Source organism: Pogona vitticeps, chromosome 3 (genome assembly GCF_051106095.1).
Source record: "Pogona vitticeps strain Pit_001003342236 chromosome 3, PviZW2.1, whole genome shotgun sequence".
In the NCBI taxonomy this organism is placed as follows: domain Eukaryota; kingdom Metazoa; phylum Chordata; class Lepidosauria; order Squamata; family Agamidae; genus Pogona; species Pogona vitticeps.
Genome location: NC_135785.1, coordinates 87309933 through 87333555, shown reverse-complemented (window position 1 = coordinate 87333555; position 23623 = coordinate 87309933). Strand labels below are relative to the sequence as shown.

The 23623-nt window shown below is 41.1% G+C and overlaps 1 protein-coding gene across 8 annotated transcripts in view; it reads left to right on the top strand.

The window, feature by feature from the left end:
• The window catches only part of PCDH15 (protocadherin related 15), a 979840-nt gene that overhangs the window by 658022 nt on the left and 298195 nt on the right, over nucleotides 1-23623 (top strand). For all 8 annotated transcript variants that reach the window (XM_072995260.2, XM_072995261.2, XM_072995259.2 and 5 more), the window contains one exon: nucleotides 5558-5728. In XM_072995260.2, the coding sequence (XP_072851361.2) occupies nucleotides 5558-5728 (171 nt within the window). The remainder of the gene's footprint in view (nucleotides 1-5557; nucleotides 5729-23623) is intronic.

The window sequence follows — 23623 nt, the reverse complement described above, 5'->3', positions numbered from 1 at the left end:
TGTAGGTTTAAAGCCCACCTCATAAGTTTGCTATTGTGGGTTTTCATTGTCTTTAACCATTGCAATGGCGAATGGTCAGTACACAGAATAAAATGTCTTCCCCAGATGTAAGGCTTGGCCTTCTGGATCGCGTAGACTATGGCCAAACACTCCTTCTCCACGGTTGCCAAATGTCTCTCACCTTTTTGGAGTTTCCTACTCAGGTAGGACACTGGATGCTGGTCACCATTCCCATCCTCCTGGCACAGAACTGCTCCTACCCCGCTGTTAGACGCGTCGGTGTAGATGATAAACTCCCGGTCGAAGTCTGGAGCACGCAGGACAGGATAGTTGATTAACGCCTCCTTCAACCTCTGGAACGCCGCCTCACAGTCGCCGGTCCACGGGATGCGGTCATCAGCCTTCTTCCTCGTCAGATCGGTCAGCGGAGCCGCAATCTCGCTAAACCTCGGGATGAACTTTCTGTAGTAGCCCACCAACCCAAGAAATGATTTGACTTTTTTCTTGGTGTTGGGTCTGGGCCAATCACGAACAGCTTCTATTTTGGCCTCCAGGGGTTTTATCACTCCTCCCCCTACCTTGTGACCCAAGTATTTTCTTTCTGGGATACCCAGCTGCAGTTTGCTCTCTCTGCAGAGCCTAGGCCAAAGCACTTCCTCCCCTGGGTTAAAGCGCCTCTCCCTGCCTTCCTGGTCATCCCAAGCTTTCTTTCTGACCTTTTGAGCTGGCAGGGTCTCTGCTGCTAGCTCTAGGTTTCTCCTTAGGTCATTCACCAAGGTGTCTATGTAAGTCACAACGTCTTGTGGGTCACCCTGGGCGATCTGCCCCCAACCCTGCTCGATCAAATCAAGGGGCCCCTTCACCCCTTTCCCAAATAAAAGTTCAAATGGACTGAACCCGGTACTGGCTTGTGGCACTGATCGATAAGCAACCAAAAGGGATTGCAGCTTCTGGTCCCAATTGTTTGGATTCTCTGCCAAGAAAGCCCTAATCATGCGCATTAGAGTCCCATTGAACTTCTCAGTTACCCCATCACTTTCAGGATGATAGGCAGTGGCTTCCCTGAGCTTAATTCCACAGATTTGCCATAAGCGTTTCATGAGCTTTGACGTGAACGATGTGCCCAAATCTGTGATTATCTCTGAGGCAAATCCCATCCTGGACATGTACCCCACCAAAGCATCGGCCACTGTGTTAGTTTCGATGTTTGTCAAGGGTATGGCTTCAGGATACCTTGTGGCATGGTCCACAATTGTTAGTATGAACCTATTCCCCCTCTTTGTGGCCTTGGGCAAAGGTCCCACAATATCCACCCCTATGCATTTGAACGGAGTGTCAATCACAGGCAAAGGGCACAACTTTGCTTTGGTCCTGTCGCGGTTATTCCCCTGCCTTTGACACACATCACATTGTTTACAGAACTCCCTGATCTGCTTCCCTATGTCAGGCCAGTAGAAATTCTGTGTGATTCTCTGCTGTGTTTTGTTCACTCCTAAGTGTGCAGCAAACATGTCAGAGTGACCTCTCTGTAAGATCATGGGGCGATACTTTTCAGGTACCACCAGCTGACTTCTGATCCCATCTCCCCCTTTTGAGATATTTCTCAGGGTTTCTCTATATAAAATCCCCTTTTTCTCCAGAAATCTCACTGGGGTTTCAGGTGTTAGTTGCGCGTCAGTCACCTGTTCAAAACACTTTTGGAGAGTGGCGTCTGCCTTCTGCTCCTGTCCAAATCTGCTGTCTGTGGTTAAGGTTTCCACCACAGCTTCTGAACTCCCCTCTGCTTCCGTCTCTGGCTCATCATTACCCCCCTGAACTGTCCCTGTGGTGGCTTGTGAGCGTGTAATCACTAGCACCCGTTTCACATGTTCAGCCAGGTCATTTCCCACGAGCACGGCTGCTGGCAGAGTAGATGAAATCGCTATCCGCCAATCTCCCCTCCAGCCTTGAAAGTTGACAGGTACCTCTGCTACTGGCAGAGAGATTATCTGCCCCTCAATCCCTGCCACCTTCATGCTCTCATTTGGGATTATAAACTCCCTAGGGATGATATCTGGATGGCATAGGGTTACTTGGGAACAAGTGTCCCGCAGCCCCCTATACTGACGGTCAAGTATTCCTACGTCCACCCCTGCTGTCTCAAACAACTGAGAATCTGTTTTTATCAGCAAGCAGCGCTTTACCTCCAGAAGAGGACCATTTTCCTCAGCCTGATCAGCAGAGGCAGCTGTCCCAGACTGAGTAGCCATGGCAACAGGCTCCCTCTGTGACACTGAGCCTTGCTCTTTCTGGACACAGAACACAGCTTTTGGCTTGGTCCCACTAGAATTCTGAGGCACCATTCCTTTTAGCTGCTTTAATTTTTCACACTCTGAGATTAGATGACCCTTTCCCTGACAGAAATAACATTTTCTAGTGTATTTGGATTCTCTCTCCTCTTGTTTCGGTTTTCCCTCCAAATTCTGAGGGCTTGGTTTCATGCCTGAGGGCTTCCCTTCACCATGGGCCCCTCCCCCTTGCTGGCTTTTCCCTGGTCCCTGAGAGTACTTGCTGTAGGTTTCTTTGGGTTTACCTACAGATTTCCCCTCACCCAAGGGCTTTCTTATTTGGGAGATAAAATCCGCGATTTCTGCGGCTGCTGCCACAGATTTCGGTTTCCTTTCCCTCACCTGGAATTTCAATTCCCCCTGCAGGACTGAATAGAACTGTTCCAGGGCTATCAAGTCTTTAAGCTGCTCATAGGTCTCTATTCCCTCCTGCGATAGCCATTTCTCAAGCAGCCTCACCAGTTGGGCCCCCACTTGGATAAAAGTCTGTTCTGGTTTCTTGGTGAGGGACCTGAATCTTTGTCTCAGCTGCTCTGCATTTATCCCATGTCTGGCAAACACCAGTTTTTTAAACTCTGCAAAATCTTTCATCAATTCCTCAGGCATCTCGGCATAAACCTCAGCCAGGCTACCACTGATTAAAGACCGCATGATGGTCATCTTCTCAGTTTCCCTTACTGAGAAGTCCACAAACGCTCTTTCCACTAAGGAAAAGAACACCTCAGGACAATCTCCCTTGTGGTACACAGGGAATTTCTTCAGGTCAGCCTTAGACAATTGGCCTCCCTCAGAATCCCTATTATTATTATTGTTCTGGTTCATCAGTTCCAGTTTTCTTAATTCAAACGCCATTTTCTCTCTCTCCAATGCCAATTCAAATTGTCTCTGTTTCTCCCTTTCCCTTTGTTCCATTTCAAATTGCCTTTCCCTTTCCTCCCTTCTTTCTCTCTCTAATCTTTCCTCCATTTCCCTCACCCTCAGCTCATGCTGTTGGGCTAGGAGTATTTTTCTGAGTTCTGGGTCCTGCTCTCCTGTGCTGTCACCTTGCACTGAGCCAAATTCCTCCTCAGAACCTTGGTCAATCTGGGGGTCTTTCACTTCACTCATTTCTGCTACTTGGCTCCGAGTCAAGGGCATAACCCCCCCCTCAGAACAGGCTGCTTTAAAAAGTCAAGCCTCAAAATAAAACGACCACTTTTTTCCTTTTTGCCTCAGAACCAGCTCTCCCCAGAGATTGCTGCTGTTCTTCAGCACTAAATTTGCAACAGTATCGAGTCAGAGCCTACCCCCCTCTGCTGGGCCTCTCAGCTGGCAAGCTAGCTCACTGTTGCTACGCAGTTTTGCCTCAGCGTTTTCCCGCCAAAATCGGGCTGCCTCAGAGCACCTTAATCTAAGTCTCCCCAGTTGGCACGTTCTTCTACTAGTGCACCTCCCCGTGAGGTACACCTAGAAGATTACCTACGCGCCTCAGACTGTCCCTGACTAGACCCCCCTTGCTCTGGGCACACTTGCCAAGGCTTTGCTGGACCGCTGGACAACTGGACCAGTCGTATCCCACACGCTGGACACCAATCAATGTGACAAACCCAGACCTACTGGGATCTATCACACAGTTACTAAGCTGCCACCAACCATTCCCTATAATAAGTCACACAGACCAGGGATGGATTTTTAAACAACAAAAGAATAAGGTTTATTTTAAATACAAACAGGGTAAATAAAACAATCAGGTGAATAAAATAAAGTAACGTGGCTTATTCTCACACACACAAGCATACAGTTTGGTTCACCTAGAACCTTTAACTTAAAGCACAGACCCTGAACCCATCAGTTCTGGCTAACCAACAGACCCCTGAACCTATCAGGGTGGTACTCTGACCCACAGTAGTACCCTGTCAGACACACAGACTCCCACAACAGCTTCTTCTTCCCCAGCTGCTGCTTCGTCCCAACCCAGTGTCTCACAGTCTGTCTCAGCATCTCCTCTTCATCACACAGGCATCACATATTTATACAGTACAGCCCCTCCTCCTGATGTCCCGCCTTCCACTCCCCATAGGATGGAACTTTCCCTCCAAACCCATGACAGACAGGTAACATCAGTGCTGTTATGTAACACTTCCCATATCTTCCATGGAGACAATTGTTTCTAAGAAGTTATGATTATAGATATAATGAATATTCTCCATTTTTCTTCTAGTTTATGAAAAAACATGTTTTGACAGATTGTGCCACCTTGATGAATAAACTGACAACTTCTATGAAATTTTCTGCTACCACATGAGAACAATAACAACAACAAAAACCTACCACTTTTTTGCCATTCTGCCATGTGTTAAAAAAAAGTGATTTGTGCTAAAAACCTATATTTTGCACTAGAAACCTTGCATTTTGCATTCAAAATTTTGTATTCTGTGAAAAACCCAAAAGTTTTTTTTGTGGAAAGTCAGGTTTTATGAACAAAAGATAAGGGTTTCTGTGCAAAATACAGGGACATTTTTATACACAAAAAACCAGCACTTCTTTTTTCCAAAAATGTGTCACAATGTGAGGAATCCCACAATCTTTCCTAGTGGGGATGTTCCTTTGAAAGTTTGTTTTCTTCCTTGAGGGAAAATTTACATCCCAAGCAATTATATGGGAAGGAAAGGAAGGAGGTTCAAGGAGAAAAATATTTGAAGGGAAAGAAAAATGTGTCTTGGAGTAAAGATCTTTTACAGAATTTGGAGTAGGGAGAAAGCAATTGGGAACTTCCAGTAGAGAGAAAGAAAGAAACCTTAGTGAAAGCAAGAAATGAAAAATGGTAAGCTTGCCATCTCTGTCTCATCACCTACTGGTCTTGCTGGTTATAACCAGCTCATGTTGATAGCCCAGTGTCCACTTAGTTTCTCAACCTGGTTGTTTTTTAAATTGAGGGTGAAATCTTGTTGCTTAAGTTACAGTATACTAAAGTATGCCCATTAAATCAATGGGGATTTAGTGAGTTACCCTATAGTAAGTCATAACTAGAGTAGGTCTGTTTGAATCAATGGAACTTACACAAGAGCTAATTCACTAAAATCCCACTGATTCAATGGGCCTACTTTAGTGCAACCTACTGTATTAAGCAACGAGATTTCAGCCACTGTATATATGTGTGTGAGAGTGTGTCAAGATAAATCTCTTTTTAGTGAAAGATGCCATGTATTTACTTCTGAAGCTAATGTTCATGAATCATACTTTTTCCGAAGGATCGAGCTCAAAATCTGATGGAACGAAGAACAAGTACCACCACCCTCACTGTTGATGTCCTTGATGGGGATGATCTTGGACCAATGTTCCTTCCATGTATATTAGTTTTTAACACCCGGGACTGTCGGCCACTCACGTACCAAGCCAGTTTGCCAGAGCTCACAAATCCTGTAAGTAACTGTACAAACATGAATGTGCCTCTCCCCCACCTTCAGCCTTTTTTATTTCAATTGCTTTCTATCTACATTCAGGTTAACCACTAACTGTGCAGTGCAGGCCTGCGCTCAGCCAGCCAAGCACCATCAATCATGACCAGCCAGGTTGTTCTCCATTTTTGCAGTCTGATATGGATAAAGCAATGCAAAGTATGCTGCTTATATATCACCCCATAGTGCTTAAAGTGGTTTGCAGTTTAATTATGCAGGTCACATATTGTCTCCCTCCCTATCTCCCAGCAAGCTTACTGGACTCAGAAGGATGGAAAGCTGAGTCAATCTTGAGCTGGCTACCAAAGCCTGTGATCGACCTCAGGTCATGGGTAGAGTCATAAAACTGACTTATAAAGTCCCAGCTACGTAGGAAGCCAGTTGTAGATTGTATGTTAAGCAAGCTTAGTTTCAAGTTTACTTCTAGTTAACTTTATGTTATTGTATTTCTAGTTTCTTTGATCATCTGCAATAGATCTCCAAAGTTTGATTACTTGGCATTCTCTTCGAGAAAGAGGCTTTGAGAACTTTTCACGTTCATGTTTGTGGTCTTAAATATTTGAGCAGAAAGGGCTTTGTTCTCAATCCAACTCAAAATAAGAGATTCAGCATTTTATTCAACCATGGATATTTAGGCTTTATAACCTTGCTGTGGCATATACCTTTGAATTACCATATTGTTAAATCCCGAGCTTCAAACATAACTTTTTCAAAATAATTCTCTACAAATGTAGTAATAGGTCCTCCAGCTGTAACAGTTGCAATTTTTAAAATAACTTCCAGGAAGTAACAAAACTTGTTTCTCAAAAGTAACTAAAATAGTTATCATTCAGATAGTTTAATAGCTGAAAGCTACCTGCCTGTGGTATAAACCAGTGGTTCTCAAACTGGGGTCCCCAGGTGTTCTTGGACTGCAGTTCCCAGAAGCCTTCACCACTTGCTGTGCTGGCCAGGATTTCTTGGAATTGCAGTCCAAGAAGATCTGGGGACCCAAGCTTGAGAACCATTGGTATAACCCACACTCTTCTCTCATCCTCCTTGTTGCCACTTCACAACAAGACAAGAGGCAGTAGCACAAGGCACCTCATGAATCAGCTCTTGAACAATGAGGTATTCTTCCTCCACAATTATTTGAGACCATATCCTTATAACTATGAAACTAACCAAAAAGTTACAGTTATGTCACAAAAATGAGGCTATCTCATGTTATTTTACAATTATTTGAATTCATTTCTGCTTTTATTATGAAGCAGAGGAAATCTCTAAAGGTAACAGATTAGTTATTTTCCCACTGTTCAAAATCTCTGCAATTGCAAGTGTAGGGATGCAGATGTGCCTTTCTGTCTCAAGGTTCAAACAGAAAAGTTATTTATTGATACTATGGATGGAACAATTAGCCAGTTTCACATTTCTTAAACTCCCAAGTTTGTTCTATTCAAGTCCAAAACCTCCAGGAGTTAAATGCTCACTGCCCTGACCCTGGATGGACAAATCTGTCAGTTCTGTTTGTCCTTCATTTACAGCTTTTTACTCTCAGCTTTTTCCATTCAAAATATGAAGAAATGTTGGAATTTTGGAAAATTTTGATAAAATTGAATTAAAACAGAGTTCTGTCGTAACATCTATTCAGAACTAATTAATGCCTGCTTTTAATTAATGACTGATATCCTGTCATGCAGCTCCCCATGCAAGATAGTGATGAAGTCACCAGCACTAGCAAATCATCACTTCCTTTTGCTATTTTAGGGTGCATGTGACTTTTTCCACATTGCATACAAATCACATGCATTCCAAAATTGCCTTTAATCAGTGGCCATTTCTTTAATCTGTAGTGATTTGCCACTGATTGTACACATGAAGTTGTGTAATGACTTTTTAGTGAAAAAATGTGTGTACAAATAAAATGTGTTTCTATTATCATTAGTGTGGGTATTTTACTGTTTCTCTTTGTAGAATTTAGTACTTCATGGGGTATGTGTGGGCATGTGCACATTTATTCTATATAGGGTGTAATGAAAAATAACAATAATTAATAATTTAAAATCAACTTACAATAGTATTTTTAAATTGTTACATCTATAATGCCACTTTTATTCATGGGATGTTGGTTTATTGGTAATATATTTAATGTTAGAATATTAAAATTAACACATCAGCCAAAATCCTATTACTTACACATAAATCCATCAGTGTAAATCAGAGTGGCAAATTGCTACTAATTGAAGTGTCAATGACTGTATTTCCTATTGTCGTGTGCCTTTGTGCACAAGAACAAATGCAAATCCTAACTTACTAACTAGCAGCAATTAGCCATTGGATTTAACACAGGCATAATTATTTAATTGGTTTCTAGTCATTATTCCCAAACTCTGATAAGGATGTTTTTTCTAGAGTGATGCTCTAATTCTTAGTACACACATGGTTTATTTACCATCAGCCTTGTTGTATATAGCAAAAGAGAACAATTAGGACCTACTAGACATCTGTATGTGCTTTTTAGGTTCCTTTTATTGACAACATTCTCAAAATATTGATCACTTAACAGCCACAGATTAGTGTTTTACTTCCAAACTGAAAGAGATATTGACAGGTGATATCCACACCTATATCTGTAGGTGTGAAAAAAGCCCATCCACATTTGTAGATAGAATGAGAAGGATCTTAAAATGGTTTTGTTATATACAATTATTTTCAGACAAGTTTTGTTAAAACCATCAATGGTTGCAAAAAGAAGGATAGAGAGGTTACATCTGTAATTGTTCGTTTTTAATAGCACTACAGCAGCTTGATACTTTGGCAGCACGCTAAGGAACAACATAGGGGGCAATTTTATTTACCTTTGACAGGAAGATTTAGGAGGCTGACATAACATAATGAGCTCTGTTGAGGAGTGCAGTTTTAGTTTACTAATGTATTTATTCATGCCTTCTAAAAATTAATTGCTGATAATACTACGAGGAGAAATACAGCTCAACACTGTGTTTTATGTAATACAGTGTTTTGTTTTGATGTATAATATCCATAGAAATAGTTTCTGAAATTGGGAGGTTTTTTGTGTGTGGCATAAATTCGCCCTCAAACTGCCAGTCAGGTGAAGTTCTCCTAAGGGTATTGAAGGAGCTGTGTTATTTGCCCCTTGTCAAAAATACAAATGTCAACACATGTATTGATAATAGAAGTTGCTACCTTTATGTGAATAAGCTGTATGGATAATAGTTGGGTTTGGGAACACAATGGACTAAAGGTGAAATAAGTACTTGAGCAAGTTGTAATGAGTTTTGTGGACTCTGTCATTTCAGCAAACACCAGTATTTTGTCTCCTATAACTTTGATACTATAATGTGTATTTGAGGTACTAAGAACATTAATATTAATACCAGTGAACAGCTCAGATGTACTACAGTGGCTTGGTAACAGAACAAAAATCACCATATTGTCTGCTCTCAGGCAATGAACGGGTAAATTTAGAATGAAAATTCTGTGTCTGGGCCAAAATACATTACAAGGCTATTATTCCGCCCCATCCCCCAATCTGTGCAGAATCATCTCCCAAATGAAAACAAAATATAATTGCATAGTCTGAACAATGGAAGGATGTCTGAGAAGCGTTTCCCTCAGAAATTGAGAAGGTTTCCATTTCACCAGTGAGTGTAACAACAACCTTCCCAGCCAACATACTCCTCACATAATAATACATTTATACCTCACTGTTCATCCAAGGAGTTTAAGGGAGCATTATTTCCTCTTCACAACAACAATTATGCTTGATAGATGGTGATAGGTGCAAGGTCAAACTGTGCATTTAATGAATGAATATTCGAACCCTGTAGTCTCTGGTCTAAATACCCAGTGTGGTGTAATGGACAGATGATGGACGGACTCAGGAAGCCTACGTTCAAAGGATAATACCAATCCTTAAATATCTCACTTACCTTGAAAGCCCTATTAGAGTCACTATAAGTCAGTCCTATCTTTAGGGCACATAACAGCAATGTCTCTGGTCTACGGTTGGATTGACTTCTGCACTACTCCACATTGGTATGATTCACTCATACACTGTAAAATGTGTTTTCATTCCAGTGACATAATCATTATGAAGCAACTGTGTTTCCCATTCCCAGCAAGTATGAGTTCCTCCCATCCCATCCCCAAAGCCATTTTCAAGTAGATCTGGACAACATGTGGGACTGGGAAGACCACATGTGCCTTTCTGCATGTCTTTACTAACCCCTACTCTAACCCCTAGACTTCCTGTCAATTTTCCCCCAGTACTGAGTCTTCCTTTACAGTGTGTGTGTATGTGTGGGATAGCCTTCTTTTAAAATTGGAAAGAAAAATCCACAAATTAAATGTATGTTGCCTCGTTTTGTTAGGGAGTGACGTCCACAGCTGCCCAAAACTGGGCTCTGGACCAGCTGAAGTTGGCGACTCGTGATATAGGCAAAGCAATACATTTGCCATTGCCTTAAAGTGCAATTGAATAGATTATTTTGGAGGGTAGTTAAAGCAGTGTTTTAGCTTGTATATTTGATAAGCCCAATAAGTTGGAAAACTTAAATACACATAGCAGGGAGTGAGCCACATGGCACATAGTAGGATTTATTTCTAAGAAAACATATAAGATTGCACAGTAAATGAACGTAGTGTCTCCAGTGTCCTAGATATAAGTGTGTTTCCATTCTTCTCAGGAGTTCTTCTTTCTCATGTTTTCCTTTCTGTAATTTCTTTTTTACAGCATTCTAAGATTTGCAATGCGTATTTATTTATTTATTTATATTTCACTTTCCTACTTTCAGATCTGCACATGATAAACATACCTTGCATTTGTAAGTGATATGGCATCCCCAATGTAATTATAAACTAGGAAATTTCCACCACATGGAATTGTCTGGGAAAGAGATGGAGTTTTATTTGGTGTGGGGGTTTACAAGTGATTTTCTGTGTGAGGCAGACTTTGATACCATTCCTCAAACCTCCCTCCAATCCTCTTAATAATTTCATATTCTATGTGCTTCATCTTCAAAGAGAATATTTTCATAGCAATTTCTGTTTGTGTAATGCAAAAATAATTGTCTGGTATTCTGATTTTCATTCTTTGAATAATGCAGTTTTCTTTGGTACATTTCTGGTGCTGAATATGCCTAAAACTAGTGATATTTAATACCCAGTGTAGTATAGTGGACAGAATAATGGACTTGGATTCAGAAGATATGGGTTTGAATCCCCACTCAGCTCACTGGGGGAGTGGAACTGGTAAAACCACTCCTTAAATATCTCACTTAACCTTGAAAGTTCTGTTAGGTTTGCTTTAAGTCAGTTCTGATTTGACAGCCCATAATGACAACTGTGATGTTTAAGAAACGGTGAAAAATGGGTGTTTGGGTAGGGTTGGTTCAATCATCTGGCGGAGGCTTTCCAAGTTAGCAGCATCCCATTTACTAAAAACTCAGTGCTAAATCTGAGACCAGTGGATGAGTCACTATGATGTCACAGGGGTAGGCCCTTGTGATTTCACAAAGGGGTTTTCCAGGCTTTATGCTGCTGCTGCCAGGATTTGTGCAACAAGAGGCCTCATGTGTTTGCAAAAAAGCCAGGAGTAAGAGGAGGGGATTGGAAGACAGGCATTGAATCATGTACTTGAGCCCATTGTGTAATTTGGTGCACTACACAAACATAGAACCACTGGGAGTGATGGAAATTACTGTCAAAGTTTCAAAGGCACAGTACAGACAAAATCCAAACTACAGTCAACCCTCGACTTACGAGCGGCCCTAGTTGCAAACAGTTTGACTTACGAACCGCTCTGATAGGAAAATATTGCCTCGACTTGCAAACTTTGCTTCGAATTACGAATGGAAAAAATGCGCGGGAGGTGGGGGAAGCCTGAAATTCGAACTTTCAGTTAAACATTGGCCAGCGAAGAGGGTGCTTGTCTGCTTCCTCGCTCGTCCCAGTGTTTAGAGAGTGGATAGGGAGACAGTCTTCAGACTGCCTGGTACTGCCTGGTATTGCCTGGTACTGCCTGGTAGAGTGCAGTTTTTATTTTGAGGCTTTAAAAAAAATTTTGATTTTTGATATTTGACGTTCTGTGGCAATGCCACCGGCGATCTGAAGATCAAGCCTCTGCTGATCTACCACTCCCAGACTCCTTGCCCATTCCACCGAGAGAAAGTCAACAAGGCTACATTGCCTATCATGTGGAGGGCTCACTCAAGAGCATGGATGACAAAGCAGCTGTTGCTGGAATGGCTCTACAAGGTTTTTGCACCCACTGTGAAGAGGTATCTTTTGGACAACGAGTTCCCTGAGAGGTGCCTTCTTCTGGTGGACAATGCCCCAGCACACACCCCATCCTTGGTGGAGGAGATCAACAAGGATTTCATCAGGGTCAGTTTCCTCCCCTCAACACAACACCTCTTCTGCAGCCCATGGACCAGCAAGTGATCAGCAACTTCAAGAAGCTGTACACAAAGGCATCTATCTTTTTGTGCTTAAAAGCACAAAGCTTTGTCTGAGGGGTCTGTGTGCCCCAGTGATGACCTTCCTTCCTTCCTTCCTTCCTTCCTTCCTTCCTTCCTTCCTTCCTTCCTTCCTTCCTTCCTTCCTTCCTTCCTTCCTTCCTTCCTTCCTTCCTTCCTTCCTTCCTTCCTTCCTTCCTTCCTTCCTTCCTTCCTTTCCTCTTTTCCCCATTGTTCCTCCCTTCCGCCTTTGCTGCCCCTTTTTCCCCAAACGGTGCTTGTCTTGGCTTGTCTTGTTTGAAAAGATGCTTTTCAAGGTGTTCTGTTGTCTGAAAGGTGCTTGGTTTAAAAGGTGTTTTCTCCCTCCTTTGCTGCCCCTTCCCCCCCCCAAAGGTGCTTGTCTTGGCTGAAAAGGTGCTTTTCAAGGTGTTCTGTTGAAAAGGTATCTGTTCCCTCCTTCCCACCCTCTTTTATTTCCTTTTTTTAAAAAAAACCTAAGTCATCTTAGGTTAAAAGGGAAAAAAAAAGTCTGCCCCTAGTGGTAGGAACGGATTAACCGGCTTTACATTATTTCCTATGGGAACTAATGCTTCGACTTACAAACTGCCCCTCGACCTAAGAACCAAAACAGCTGGAACAGATTAATTGGTTTTCAGTGAATTCCTATGGGAGATGCTGATTCTATTTATGAACTTTTCAACTTACGAACGTCCTTCCGGAACGGATTAAGGTAGTAAATCGAAGGTTGACTGTATCTCCTTCTCTAGTGCTATTCATCCAGAGATATGTCTCCTCATGTGGTGGAGGCCTGGAGAATCATATAAATCTCTGAGACTTCAACTGGTGTCTTCAGAACCGATAACTCAATTTAAGAGAAAATGGTAGCATGGCATGGTATTTCACCATCTTCTACCAGTACAAAAAGGCTCTCTGATTACCAGACTACAATGCTGAGGAGTGGGGAAGTCTTAAAAAATGGCAACACCTGCCAGATTGTAGACAATCCTTTAGGGCTTGCAAATGGATACTTGCATAATGTAGAAGGCTTGGCAGAGCATGGAATGTGCTTCCTTACCAAACCAGTTTTGTAAGGGAGCCATTCATAGGTTTATATCATTTCCTCTGTTTTCCAATTCTAGAAATCAGTGTGGATCTAGCATAAACAAAATGGCACTGTCCACACAAATCAGGGAAATTTGGCAACCTTGAAGAAATTCCAGAATTGGCAAAAGCACACAAAATTCTTAAAAAAGAGAAACAGGTGTGTGTGGGGGGGGGGGGCAAACCATCTATTGAAGATTAGACATGACCAGTCACCATTGAACACTGATTAACTGGTGAGAAGTGGTATAGATGGAGAAAAGCATGTCTGGTTGTCTCTAGAACATTAAGGAGAAACACTCCCCACTATAATTCTTTGATGTAGGTTTTACTCATTGATTCTAATTTCATGTACTGTACTTTCAAAGACTGAAACCATATAGACAATAGTTTAACAATACATCTTCCTACAGATTGACAGTCAGTGAGTAGTTGAATTCCCTTTACCACTTTTTCCAACAGTCAGTATGTCAAATGTCACCTTATATCAACAAGGTTGCCTGTTTGGGGGCTCATGCTTAGACATCTTCATGGATTTGTCCTGGTATAGGTCTTTGGTTCCAGTTGTCAGAGTCTGTTTTGTGCTTTACTATTCCTTGTTATTTTACCACAGTGTATTTTAGTAAGATACTTGCCACGGGAGATCCTCTCAACCAAAATTTTTGACAGTGCACTCATATTATCTCTCATACTTATGCCTTGTCATCTTAACTTCTGTTAGACTTGCATAATCTCTCCCTGTCCTTCCATAATTCTCTAAACTGAAGGCCATGAATCCTACTCATACACAAGGATTTGCCAACAGCTTATTGTTTGCTTTGGTGCTCAGCATGAAGCAGAATCTTTCCAAATGACTTCTGCAAATATTCTCTTTGAGAAAACATAATTCATCTAAATTCAATGTGAACAAAAGGAAAGCCCTTTTGCTTTGATGTTCTAATGCCCTTCGTATGGCAGGTTTGATCAACTTGAGGATTACCACACACAAGACTTCCTTTTGTATTAGAAGACACACCAATAATTATTAATGACAGCCAATTAAGAAGCAACTGATTTTAAATGTTTAAAGTAACAGTGAAAAGCATTGAGTTGTCAACTGAAGTACATTTTGTTTCAGAGATAATTAAAGAGATTTTAGATGGCAAAACCTGTACATTTTACTGTGAATAATAAAACTGTTCACAGCCATTACACTGGAGCAATATTTTACCAACAATTTCTTCCATCTTGTCTTTCAAATGACAGAGTTTGAAGCATAGGGATGAGCTCTTTTGCTTTCCCTCACATCCTAATTTTGCAAATTTTAGAAAAGTCCAGTCAGAAATTAACTGAAACTAAACTCTCAACCATCTCTATAGAAGTTTATTGAATAGGAATTATTACGTATATAGTTATTATATAAATATGAATAGCAGCACCACAGGTGTCACAGAGACCCATTCCCTCCCCGTAGAACTGGCCAGTCCAGTCACCAATGGCTGCACAAGGCTAGATCTTTCATCATTGATCATTGTCATAGCACCAATCTGGGAAGAAGCACAGATGGCACTTTCCTGCCTCCCTGCACAACCATCCACCCATCAGCTGAGCAGGGAGACTCCCCATCCTGTCTGCTTGCTGGAGTGGCTGGTTATGTGGGGAGGTGGGGAAGTGCCAGCCAGTCTCCTTCCTTGATTGGCCAGACAGCAACAATGAATGACCCATCCATGTGCAATGACCAGTGAGTGGACCAGCCAGTTCTGGGGAGAGGGACTAGACCTCTGTGGCATCTGTGGTGCTGATATTCATATTCATATCCCCAGGGATACAAATACAAAAAAGCCCATGTGTACTTATAATGACTAGTACAGTGGTGCCTCGCATTGCGACATTAATTCGTTCCGCAAAAATCACTGCAGAATGAAAACGTTACAATGTGAAATAAAAAAAGCCCATAGAAACGCATTAAAACACGATTAATGCATTCCTATGGGCTTAAAACTCACCGTTCAGTGAAGATCCTCCATAACGCAGCCATTTCTGGTGTCTCTTAAGCGAGGAATCCATCCCAGAAAACAGCGGGCGGCCATGTTTTTATCCCAGCGGCCGTTTTGAAACCGCTAATCAGCTGGCCGAAAATGGTTGCTTTGCGATGATCGGTCATTGCAAAGCGAAATTCCCCCATAGGAAACATTGCAAAGTGATCGCTTTTGTGATTGCAAAAAATGTGTCACAAAGCGATTTTGTCGCTAAATGGAGCGATCGCTATGCGAGGCACCACTGTACTGCTGTTTTAACTCAATAGGATTGTTTCCACAGTGGTTTATAGTGCAGCCCTATAAATGTTAAAAATACACTTCACTTAGTTCAGCAGAACGTAGACCTAATCCACTCATATATATTCAAAGCTGTGTGCTCATAGGAGAGAGTTTCTGTACCAATGTTCTATATTCTGTAGAACCGTGCATAATTGGTTAATACATTTGTTTTCAAATTAATATACAAAGAGGGTACTCTGAAGTAGTCTGAACTTTGTTCCTGCAGTAGGGAGTCAGCATCAAGCAAAAACTTTTTCTCTACCACCCAAAAATTCCTATATGATAGCAGGACCACAAAGTGATCTGTTGTCAGAATTGGTTGGCTGGCTAGGATCTGTTGGCAAAAGAGCTCTGAAAGGATCAGAGAAGAGGCAAGATGATGAAAGAGTCTAGTTTCTGCAGATTCCAAGTTCTTTCAGCCCAGAGGGATAGCCATGTTAGCAGCACAAACTCAGCCATACTAAAAGTGGTCCCAAGTAATCTGTTCCATTTCTAGGCTAGGAGACGTTTCAGCTGACCTAATGTTGTGTTTGCTGACCTTTAGTTATCTTAGCCAGTTATGATTGTGCTATAATTTAAAATGGAAATCTGAACTCTTGCCAAACTAGAATTTTTTGCGTAAAGCAAATTGTATGTCTATGTGGAGTATCATATGAGGCAAGTCAGTTACTATAGCAGAATTTTGAATATCTGATTAAAATTCTCCTTTTGATATACAGCAAAAGAGAAGTACAGGGACTCACAAAGAATAGCTTCATGTTACTCAGTAAATCCACTCTTTTCTCATTAACTGGCACTTATAGTCTCAATAACTTACTTTAAGACATCAGTAGTCGAAAGAACAAACACATTTCATTTTTACAGTTGTGAACAGATAACAGCAAACTAACAACTGACTTCCCACAGCTAAAAGGAAATTGAAATCTCAGCAAAGACTTGGGGCTCGCTTTGAAATCTGAGGCAGGAAGGAACCGTTGGTTATTGCTAAATAGATTGATAGTCACCCCAGCCCATAAAAATCCCTCCCAGTCACTCAAACCACAGAAAGCATTGCAGGGTATGCTGTTATGTGCCCAGAACCTCATAGTCTGAAGGGCTACTAGAAAGTAGTTAGAATCAAGGTGCAGAAGTCAGTATAAGAGGTTATCAAGATGGACTCTGTTTATTCTCATTGTCCTTAAAAGAGGAAACAGTCTTAGAGTTTAGTTTTGTTTGATTGTCCTGCCACAATCATTGTAATTCATTGACCGAATTGTACTTGTCAAGGATGGCACTTGAATCTAGGATCCAAACTTATGTTAACACTTATCATCTGATTCCCTTCCTCTAAGTACTAACCTGCTGCATCTCATAAAACTCCAAGTGAAGAGTTTGGTCTTTAGTTTGATGGCCCAAGATGTTGCTTCTTTTGATACTGTTACTCTTAAAAACATGGCTGTCTTTCACAGTGTATCTTTGTGTGGCTGTTCCAAACTTTGGTTTCTACTTATGGAACTTGGCGAGAACAGATGTCTCTTCCTAAGGATTCTAACATGCAAGAGTTTGGGGCCTGAATGAATTCTGCTGAACCTGAATCAAATGTAGCATAAATAGCTCTGTTTATGTGCCTGCTTATGCTTACAAATAATAAATGTAGAACAGCAGTTGCCATGGAACAACTTACTACTACATTAAAAATGTTTGAGATTTTGATAATGAGGAAATTATTCAAACAACCAAAAGTCATATTTAAGAAGAAGGTATAAGGTAAAAGGTAAAGGTTCCCCTTGACATTTTAGTCCAGTCATGTCCGACTCTAGGGGGCGGTGCTCATCCCGTTTTTCAAGCCGTAGAGCCAGCGCTTGTCCGAAGACAGTTTCCGTTGTCACGTGGCCAACGGGAACACCGTTTTACCTTCCCACCGAGATGGTACCTATTTATCTACTCGCATTTACATGCTTTCGAACTGCTAGGTTGGCGAGGAGCCGGGACAAAGCGACGGGAGCTCACTCCGTCGCGTGGATTCGATCTTACGACTGTTTGGTCTTCTGACCCTGCAGCACACAGGCTTCTGCGGTTTAGCCCACAGCGCTACCACGTCCCTACAGGAAGAAAGTATACAATGCCCCAAAGAAACTGTGCTTTTTCATATTTTAAAAGCTGCCTTATGAAAATAATCCTGCAATAAAACAATTTAATGAAGCCTTTGGTGTGACTTTTAAAAAATGCAGTATTGAAATAACAGGTACAATCCTATTATTTGGTGTAGTAAGTTGCAAGTAGAGTAAACCCATTGAATCAGTAGGGATTTGGTGAGTCAACATCTCAATAAGTTCCATTGATTCAAATGAGTCGGCTCTAATTATGACTTACTATGCTAAAGTAAGTTACAACTAGAATAAGCCCATTTAAAATCAATGGAAAGTCTAGAGGGGTTAACTCACTCCCACTGATTCAGTGGGCCTATCTAGTGTATTTTACTGTGCTAAGCAACAGGATTTCAGCCAGTGTTACAACACCTGTGTTGAAAAATGTGAGCAGAAAGCCTCTTAAATACACTTCTTAATGTTATTCTTCTGTGGTAAATCCCATTCTGTCCCTGATCAGCTCCTAAAATAGTTTCACATCATTGTTGCTTTGATCTTGGAAGTAAAACACTTTAACACTTTGGGGATGGGGGGAATAAACTTTTCTAAAACATCAAGCTCTGCTGAAAGCAAAATAAATCCCTGGAAAATAACTTCTCTCTAGTGAAATCTCTAAAGTGACAATAACAATTTCAAGAGCACAAGGTCAAATAAAACCATTATGTTTTTGTGACAGTGGTGATGAAATGGAGGAATTTGTTTTTATGATACAAGTGGTTGGCTGTGCAGCTTTGGTTAAGGCCTTCCCCTAACTGTATAGATCATCTTCTTTGTATCTTGCGATATACAGAACAGAAAAGAAGCTCCAGACTGTGCAGTGAACTTCAAAGCAAGCTTCAAAGCCATCTCTGATCACTGTGGTTAGAGGTGTAGACTGCAGAGGCCTCACCTTCACTTTTATACAGACTCTCTGACTGTTCTTCAATAGAAGGCTAAGCTTTGAATCATACTGTCACCGTCTCTGACAGTATAACCCTGTCCCCAGAAGCAGTCAGTGATTTGTCTTCTTTTCTTTCAGTATTGTATGACAGTGCAAACTTTAGTTACCTAGAGTAGATCTGTACAGGGCAGTCCTCTCCCTTAAAGTTACTACAGAGCCATTCCTGTTTGCTAGGGTCCACGAGAGGAAGGATAAAAGGCAACGACTTGCCTGCACGGAGATTTGAATGCTCTTGTATTCAGGTTTGGCTAACTCTATGGAACAATGTCAGCATGTCTGGTGGTGGTGGTGGTGGTGGTGGTGATGATGATGATGATGATGATGATGATGAAGAAGAAGAAGAAGAAGAAGAAGAAGAAGAAGAAGAAGATCATCTTAGAACTGCAGAGCTTGAAGGGAGCCTGTGGATCATTGAATCCAGCTCCTCTCAAGGAGTCACAGGGAGAAATTGAACTCCCAACCGGTGGCTCCACAGACAGGTACCCAAACCACTGCGCTACCCAGTAGTTCTTATCCAGGAGTTTTCTTACTAGACCTGCCCATTCCTATTAGGGAACTGAAGCCTATTACAGAGGAATGGAAGCCCAAAGGAATATGAGTTTGCCATTGCATTTTACCCAATATAAAAATGTTCCTTTTTCCAGTAGATGGGTGGGTGTAAACATACAGGGTGTTGAGTGTATGCAGAGCAGATCCAGGGGAGTGGTGTGTGTGTGCTGCTAAAATCCATTCATCATCAGAATTCTTCTTTCAGTATTCTGACCAATGTTTTACTGATGCCCTCCATTTCCACCATCCACTACCATTTCCACCATCCACAATCAGTATTGCTAGCAACCCTGTTGTCTAGGAATAAAGATTTACTCAAACACATTTGGAGGGTGCTATTTGGAGGTGGCTGCGAAAGGAGTGAGGGCAACACTATGTGTGGTGCTGTGTGTGTGATTGGTTTTTAAAGGGTTAATAGCAAGAGTGCCAGGACTGATCCAAATTAGAGCCCTAGTAGAGGAACTTGTAGCCTTTGCTCCCCACACTGGTTCTTGTCGATATTGCCACTTCTTTGCCCGCCTGCCTGCCTTTTACACTGGAGGAGAAGCTTCCTTTTATGCCAATGCATCAGGTATCGAGGGAACACATGCTGCTGCTTTCTTCAGAAATGTAAGTCTACTTGACACTTGGGTTGTCCCTGAATTGATGGTGTTAATTAGATTATATTAGATTAGAATATCTCCTACTAAGCAAGTTCTTGTCAGCTAATAAATTTAAAGACTAATGGAGTTGATGCTGCATGCATGCTTACTATCTTAAAAAAAGATATTTGGTCGGTGGTGAGTTATCAGTTACAATTTACTTCTGTCACTTCATCTCAGCTGCAAGCAGACATTTAGAAATTAAATATATACAAATAATATTTCTAATATTATTCTTCAAGTTTATTCACATATGGATATTTAGAAACAATTTGTCTTCTTACAAGTGGTCTTTAACAGACCCCTTGTGATTGTGCTAAAGAAAACAGTCTAACTCATTTTGGGGGGGTTAATTTTTCTCTATGGCAGTTGCAAACTTATAGAATTTTGAGGCAAAACCTTGTATCATTAGACTGAAGGGTGTAAGTTGATTGCAGTTTCAGATACATGTTAATTATATTTCCAGTTGTAAATAGGGATTTTTTAAGGCCTAAGTTGCCTGCCATATTGTTAGTCTAAAGATAGCAAGTTTGTGTTAAGGTACGAGGGGGCAACCAGTAATGACTACTGAGAAGTCCATCACCATGCTGGATCTTCTGTATTTTTGGTACATTATACGTTCCATTCCTCCCTGTGTTTTTATAAACTCTGTGCATTGACACTGCATACTGTGTCTCTGAAGAAATGAGTGCCTGTCCTTGAATGTTTGTGTCAAAGAAAACTAGTTAAGCTTTAAGGTGCCACAAGACTCTTTAAACCTTGAAGCAGAATCCTATGGCTAAAACTCTTTTGCTTGCTTACATCTGAAAAAGGCAAACTGCATAATTCACAGTGCCTTCTCATTGGCCATTGATGAGTCACTGCTGAGATATTTGGATGCACACCAATCTGTTGGGCTGACACAACCAAAAATACAAGCAGGAACTTATTATTTGCCAGTGAGTAACCATTTGTCATACAGGCGTAAATACACAACAGGATTTTGGCCGATGTGTTTAATAACTTTAATGTTCTACTGGTTTTAATTGTTTTTAATATTGTTAGACACCTTGAACATTGTTTTTGTGGAAAACAAGTATTAAAGTGCAAGAAATAAATGTATATTCAGAGATACCAAGGCAATGATAACTGATACGTGGTGGAACAAAGTGATGAATGATGTCATTTCATCCTATACAGGACTGGAAGTGGGTGGCAATCCCCCCCCTTTAACTCTCAAATGTTCTGTTTTAAAACTTTCCCCCCTCATTGACCTCAATAGTAGGAAAAGTAACTATGCCACCTTAAGCCAGGCAGATTTAATGTCATTGATCCTGATGACTTTTGGGGAAACAGTTCTCAATGTAGCAGATCCAAAGCAGCCTCCAATATCATGAAGAATGATGCATGTCAGTTTTTGCTATCAATGGAAACATCACTATGGTCCTCCGAATCCCTTAGAGCAGTGGTTCCAACCTTAGGTCCCCATATGTCCTTGGAATATAACTCCCTGATATCCTGGCTAGCAGGGCTAATAGTGAAGACTTCTGGGAGTTTTAGTCTAAGAACATCTGGAGACCCAAGATTGGGCCTTAAAGAGTTCTCTAATCAATCTGGAAACCTCTTGGGTAAATCTTCCATTTTGTTGGTAGAACTCTTGCCTGTTCCTGGAGGAGAATTTCTGTTCTGTTTCCCTCTCTTGCCCTGGACTACCATCTGGGAAGGTCAGGAATTTTCTTACATTGTTAAGTCCCATTGCATTTTCAGTGGTTCATTGGACTAGAGCCTGAGGAATCAGCTTTGGAAGCAACTTCATGACAAACCGATCTTCACTCTTCACATTGACTCTGAACTGAAAAGTAATTCCTAGCTGTACGAGAAACAGTGAGAAGAAAAGCAGTTCCTTGTAATGTAATATATATTTTTAAAAGAAAACCTTTTGTTGGCTTATTTTCTTATACTTCAAAGAAGATCTTGATCCTTCACAATAGAAACACAGAAGGTGATCAGAAAAAATGATTATAAAAACAAAGTGGAGGGGAGTGTTGAGCCTTCAACAGATTTAGAACAAAGCATGCCAGGTAGTAGATATTACAACTTAATGAAATCTGCCATTTCACTTTAATGGCACTTTAATGGGATACCTCTACCAGCAGCCTCAAAACAAAATGGCTTGATAAGCTTCTCCTTATGTGATAGTTCAGATTTAAGGTTTTCTGCACTGCTTAGCTGCTTGTGTTGTTTTCTTTCCTCTATTGATCTTTCTCTCTTTTTTTATACCTTTTGATAAATTGTCTGTCCCCCATGTGCAATCTCCCGATAAGTCTATTTTTAAGAAACTGTCACAAAAACAAGTGAAGTGAAAGTTAAAAATTACAAAGATGTGAATTTACAGATAATTAATTTTTATATGCATAGGGCTGCATAAAGAATGACAAGGCTAATTAAAAGAAATTGGCACTGATTTTAATATGAAAATACATGAAGCATTGAAGGGTTGCCTTTTCCTCTTGGCAGATGGGCAAACATTCCTGCTCTCCAAAAAGCTTTTGCTTATAGAAAGTTCTGTTCTTGAACTACGTTTCACATGCTTTTCTTTTTCCCACAACATGAATCTACCTTAACTTGGCTGGACTGATAAACAAAACATAACATAAATGCACCCTGTAACGTTTAAAATTGAATTTTTAAAAAATAACTTGAGATCCAGTTAACTTTTCAAAAACCAGTCACATCAACTTCTTTTTTAAAAAATTATATACTGTTAAGCTTGATGTTGGAAAAACAACACACCCATGAAGAAGTCACAGTAAAGTACTTTGAAGTCCCATGATTTCCTGTGGGAGAAATTTAAGTGCCATCCTTCCTTCTAACCCTGAACTGACTCTCAGCATGCCAACTGCTAGCAAAAGCAAAACAAAGCTACCAAGAAATAAGAGGTAGCTGCCTAGGTGAACCCTCAGGAATGGAATTAATAAAACAACTGGCATGGGGATCAGAAGGGGCGTTTCTTTCAGAAAGGGCTGTAAATAGAACATAGGTAGCCATGCAGCACATGCTAGACTCACATTGATACCTTACCAGATCATGGTTTGTCCAGCAGGCTTATTCAAGCTCCTACTGGAAGAGGGATGACAGGCAAAGAAAGAAGAAAAAGAGAGCAAGAGAAAATAGGTGAACACAGAGATCACAAATTGAGGAGTTGGGAACAGGTTGAAATAGAGTCCTGACTCCTGTAGCAAGTGATCGGAAACAGGTGTGGAGCAGGAGAGCCTGGGTGTATTTCCTCACCTCTCTTTTCCAGATCCGCATGTAGATTTGTAAGCTTCTTTCTTTGTATTCTGTTTGAGGTTGTTTCCTTTTCCTCCAAACCAAAGAAAGGCAGACTCGCGTGGCTTCTCTCTGAGCAGACATCCATACAACGCAGAAAATAGAGATAGAAAGGGATTAGACTTATTCACACTTCTTACACCTAATAAAAACCTTCTTGGAGAGGATTTCAAAGATCAGGATATGCTTTTTCGGAGCTCCAGAGCTGAGGGCTCCCATACCTTCCATTATAATAGTTACAATGTCCCCAGTTTTGCAGTTTGCTGTCATCCTGCGTTTTATGTTATTGCAGAGAGAGGCCGAAGGGAAGATGTGTTTTTCATCCTGTCCTCTCATGGAACTCTCCCTACCTCTCAAGAAGTCTTGTGCCTAGCCTTGCAACTGGCCCCAGCAATCTGCCCCCTGTTCCTCCAGAATGGATAAGAATTTACCTCTGTT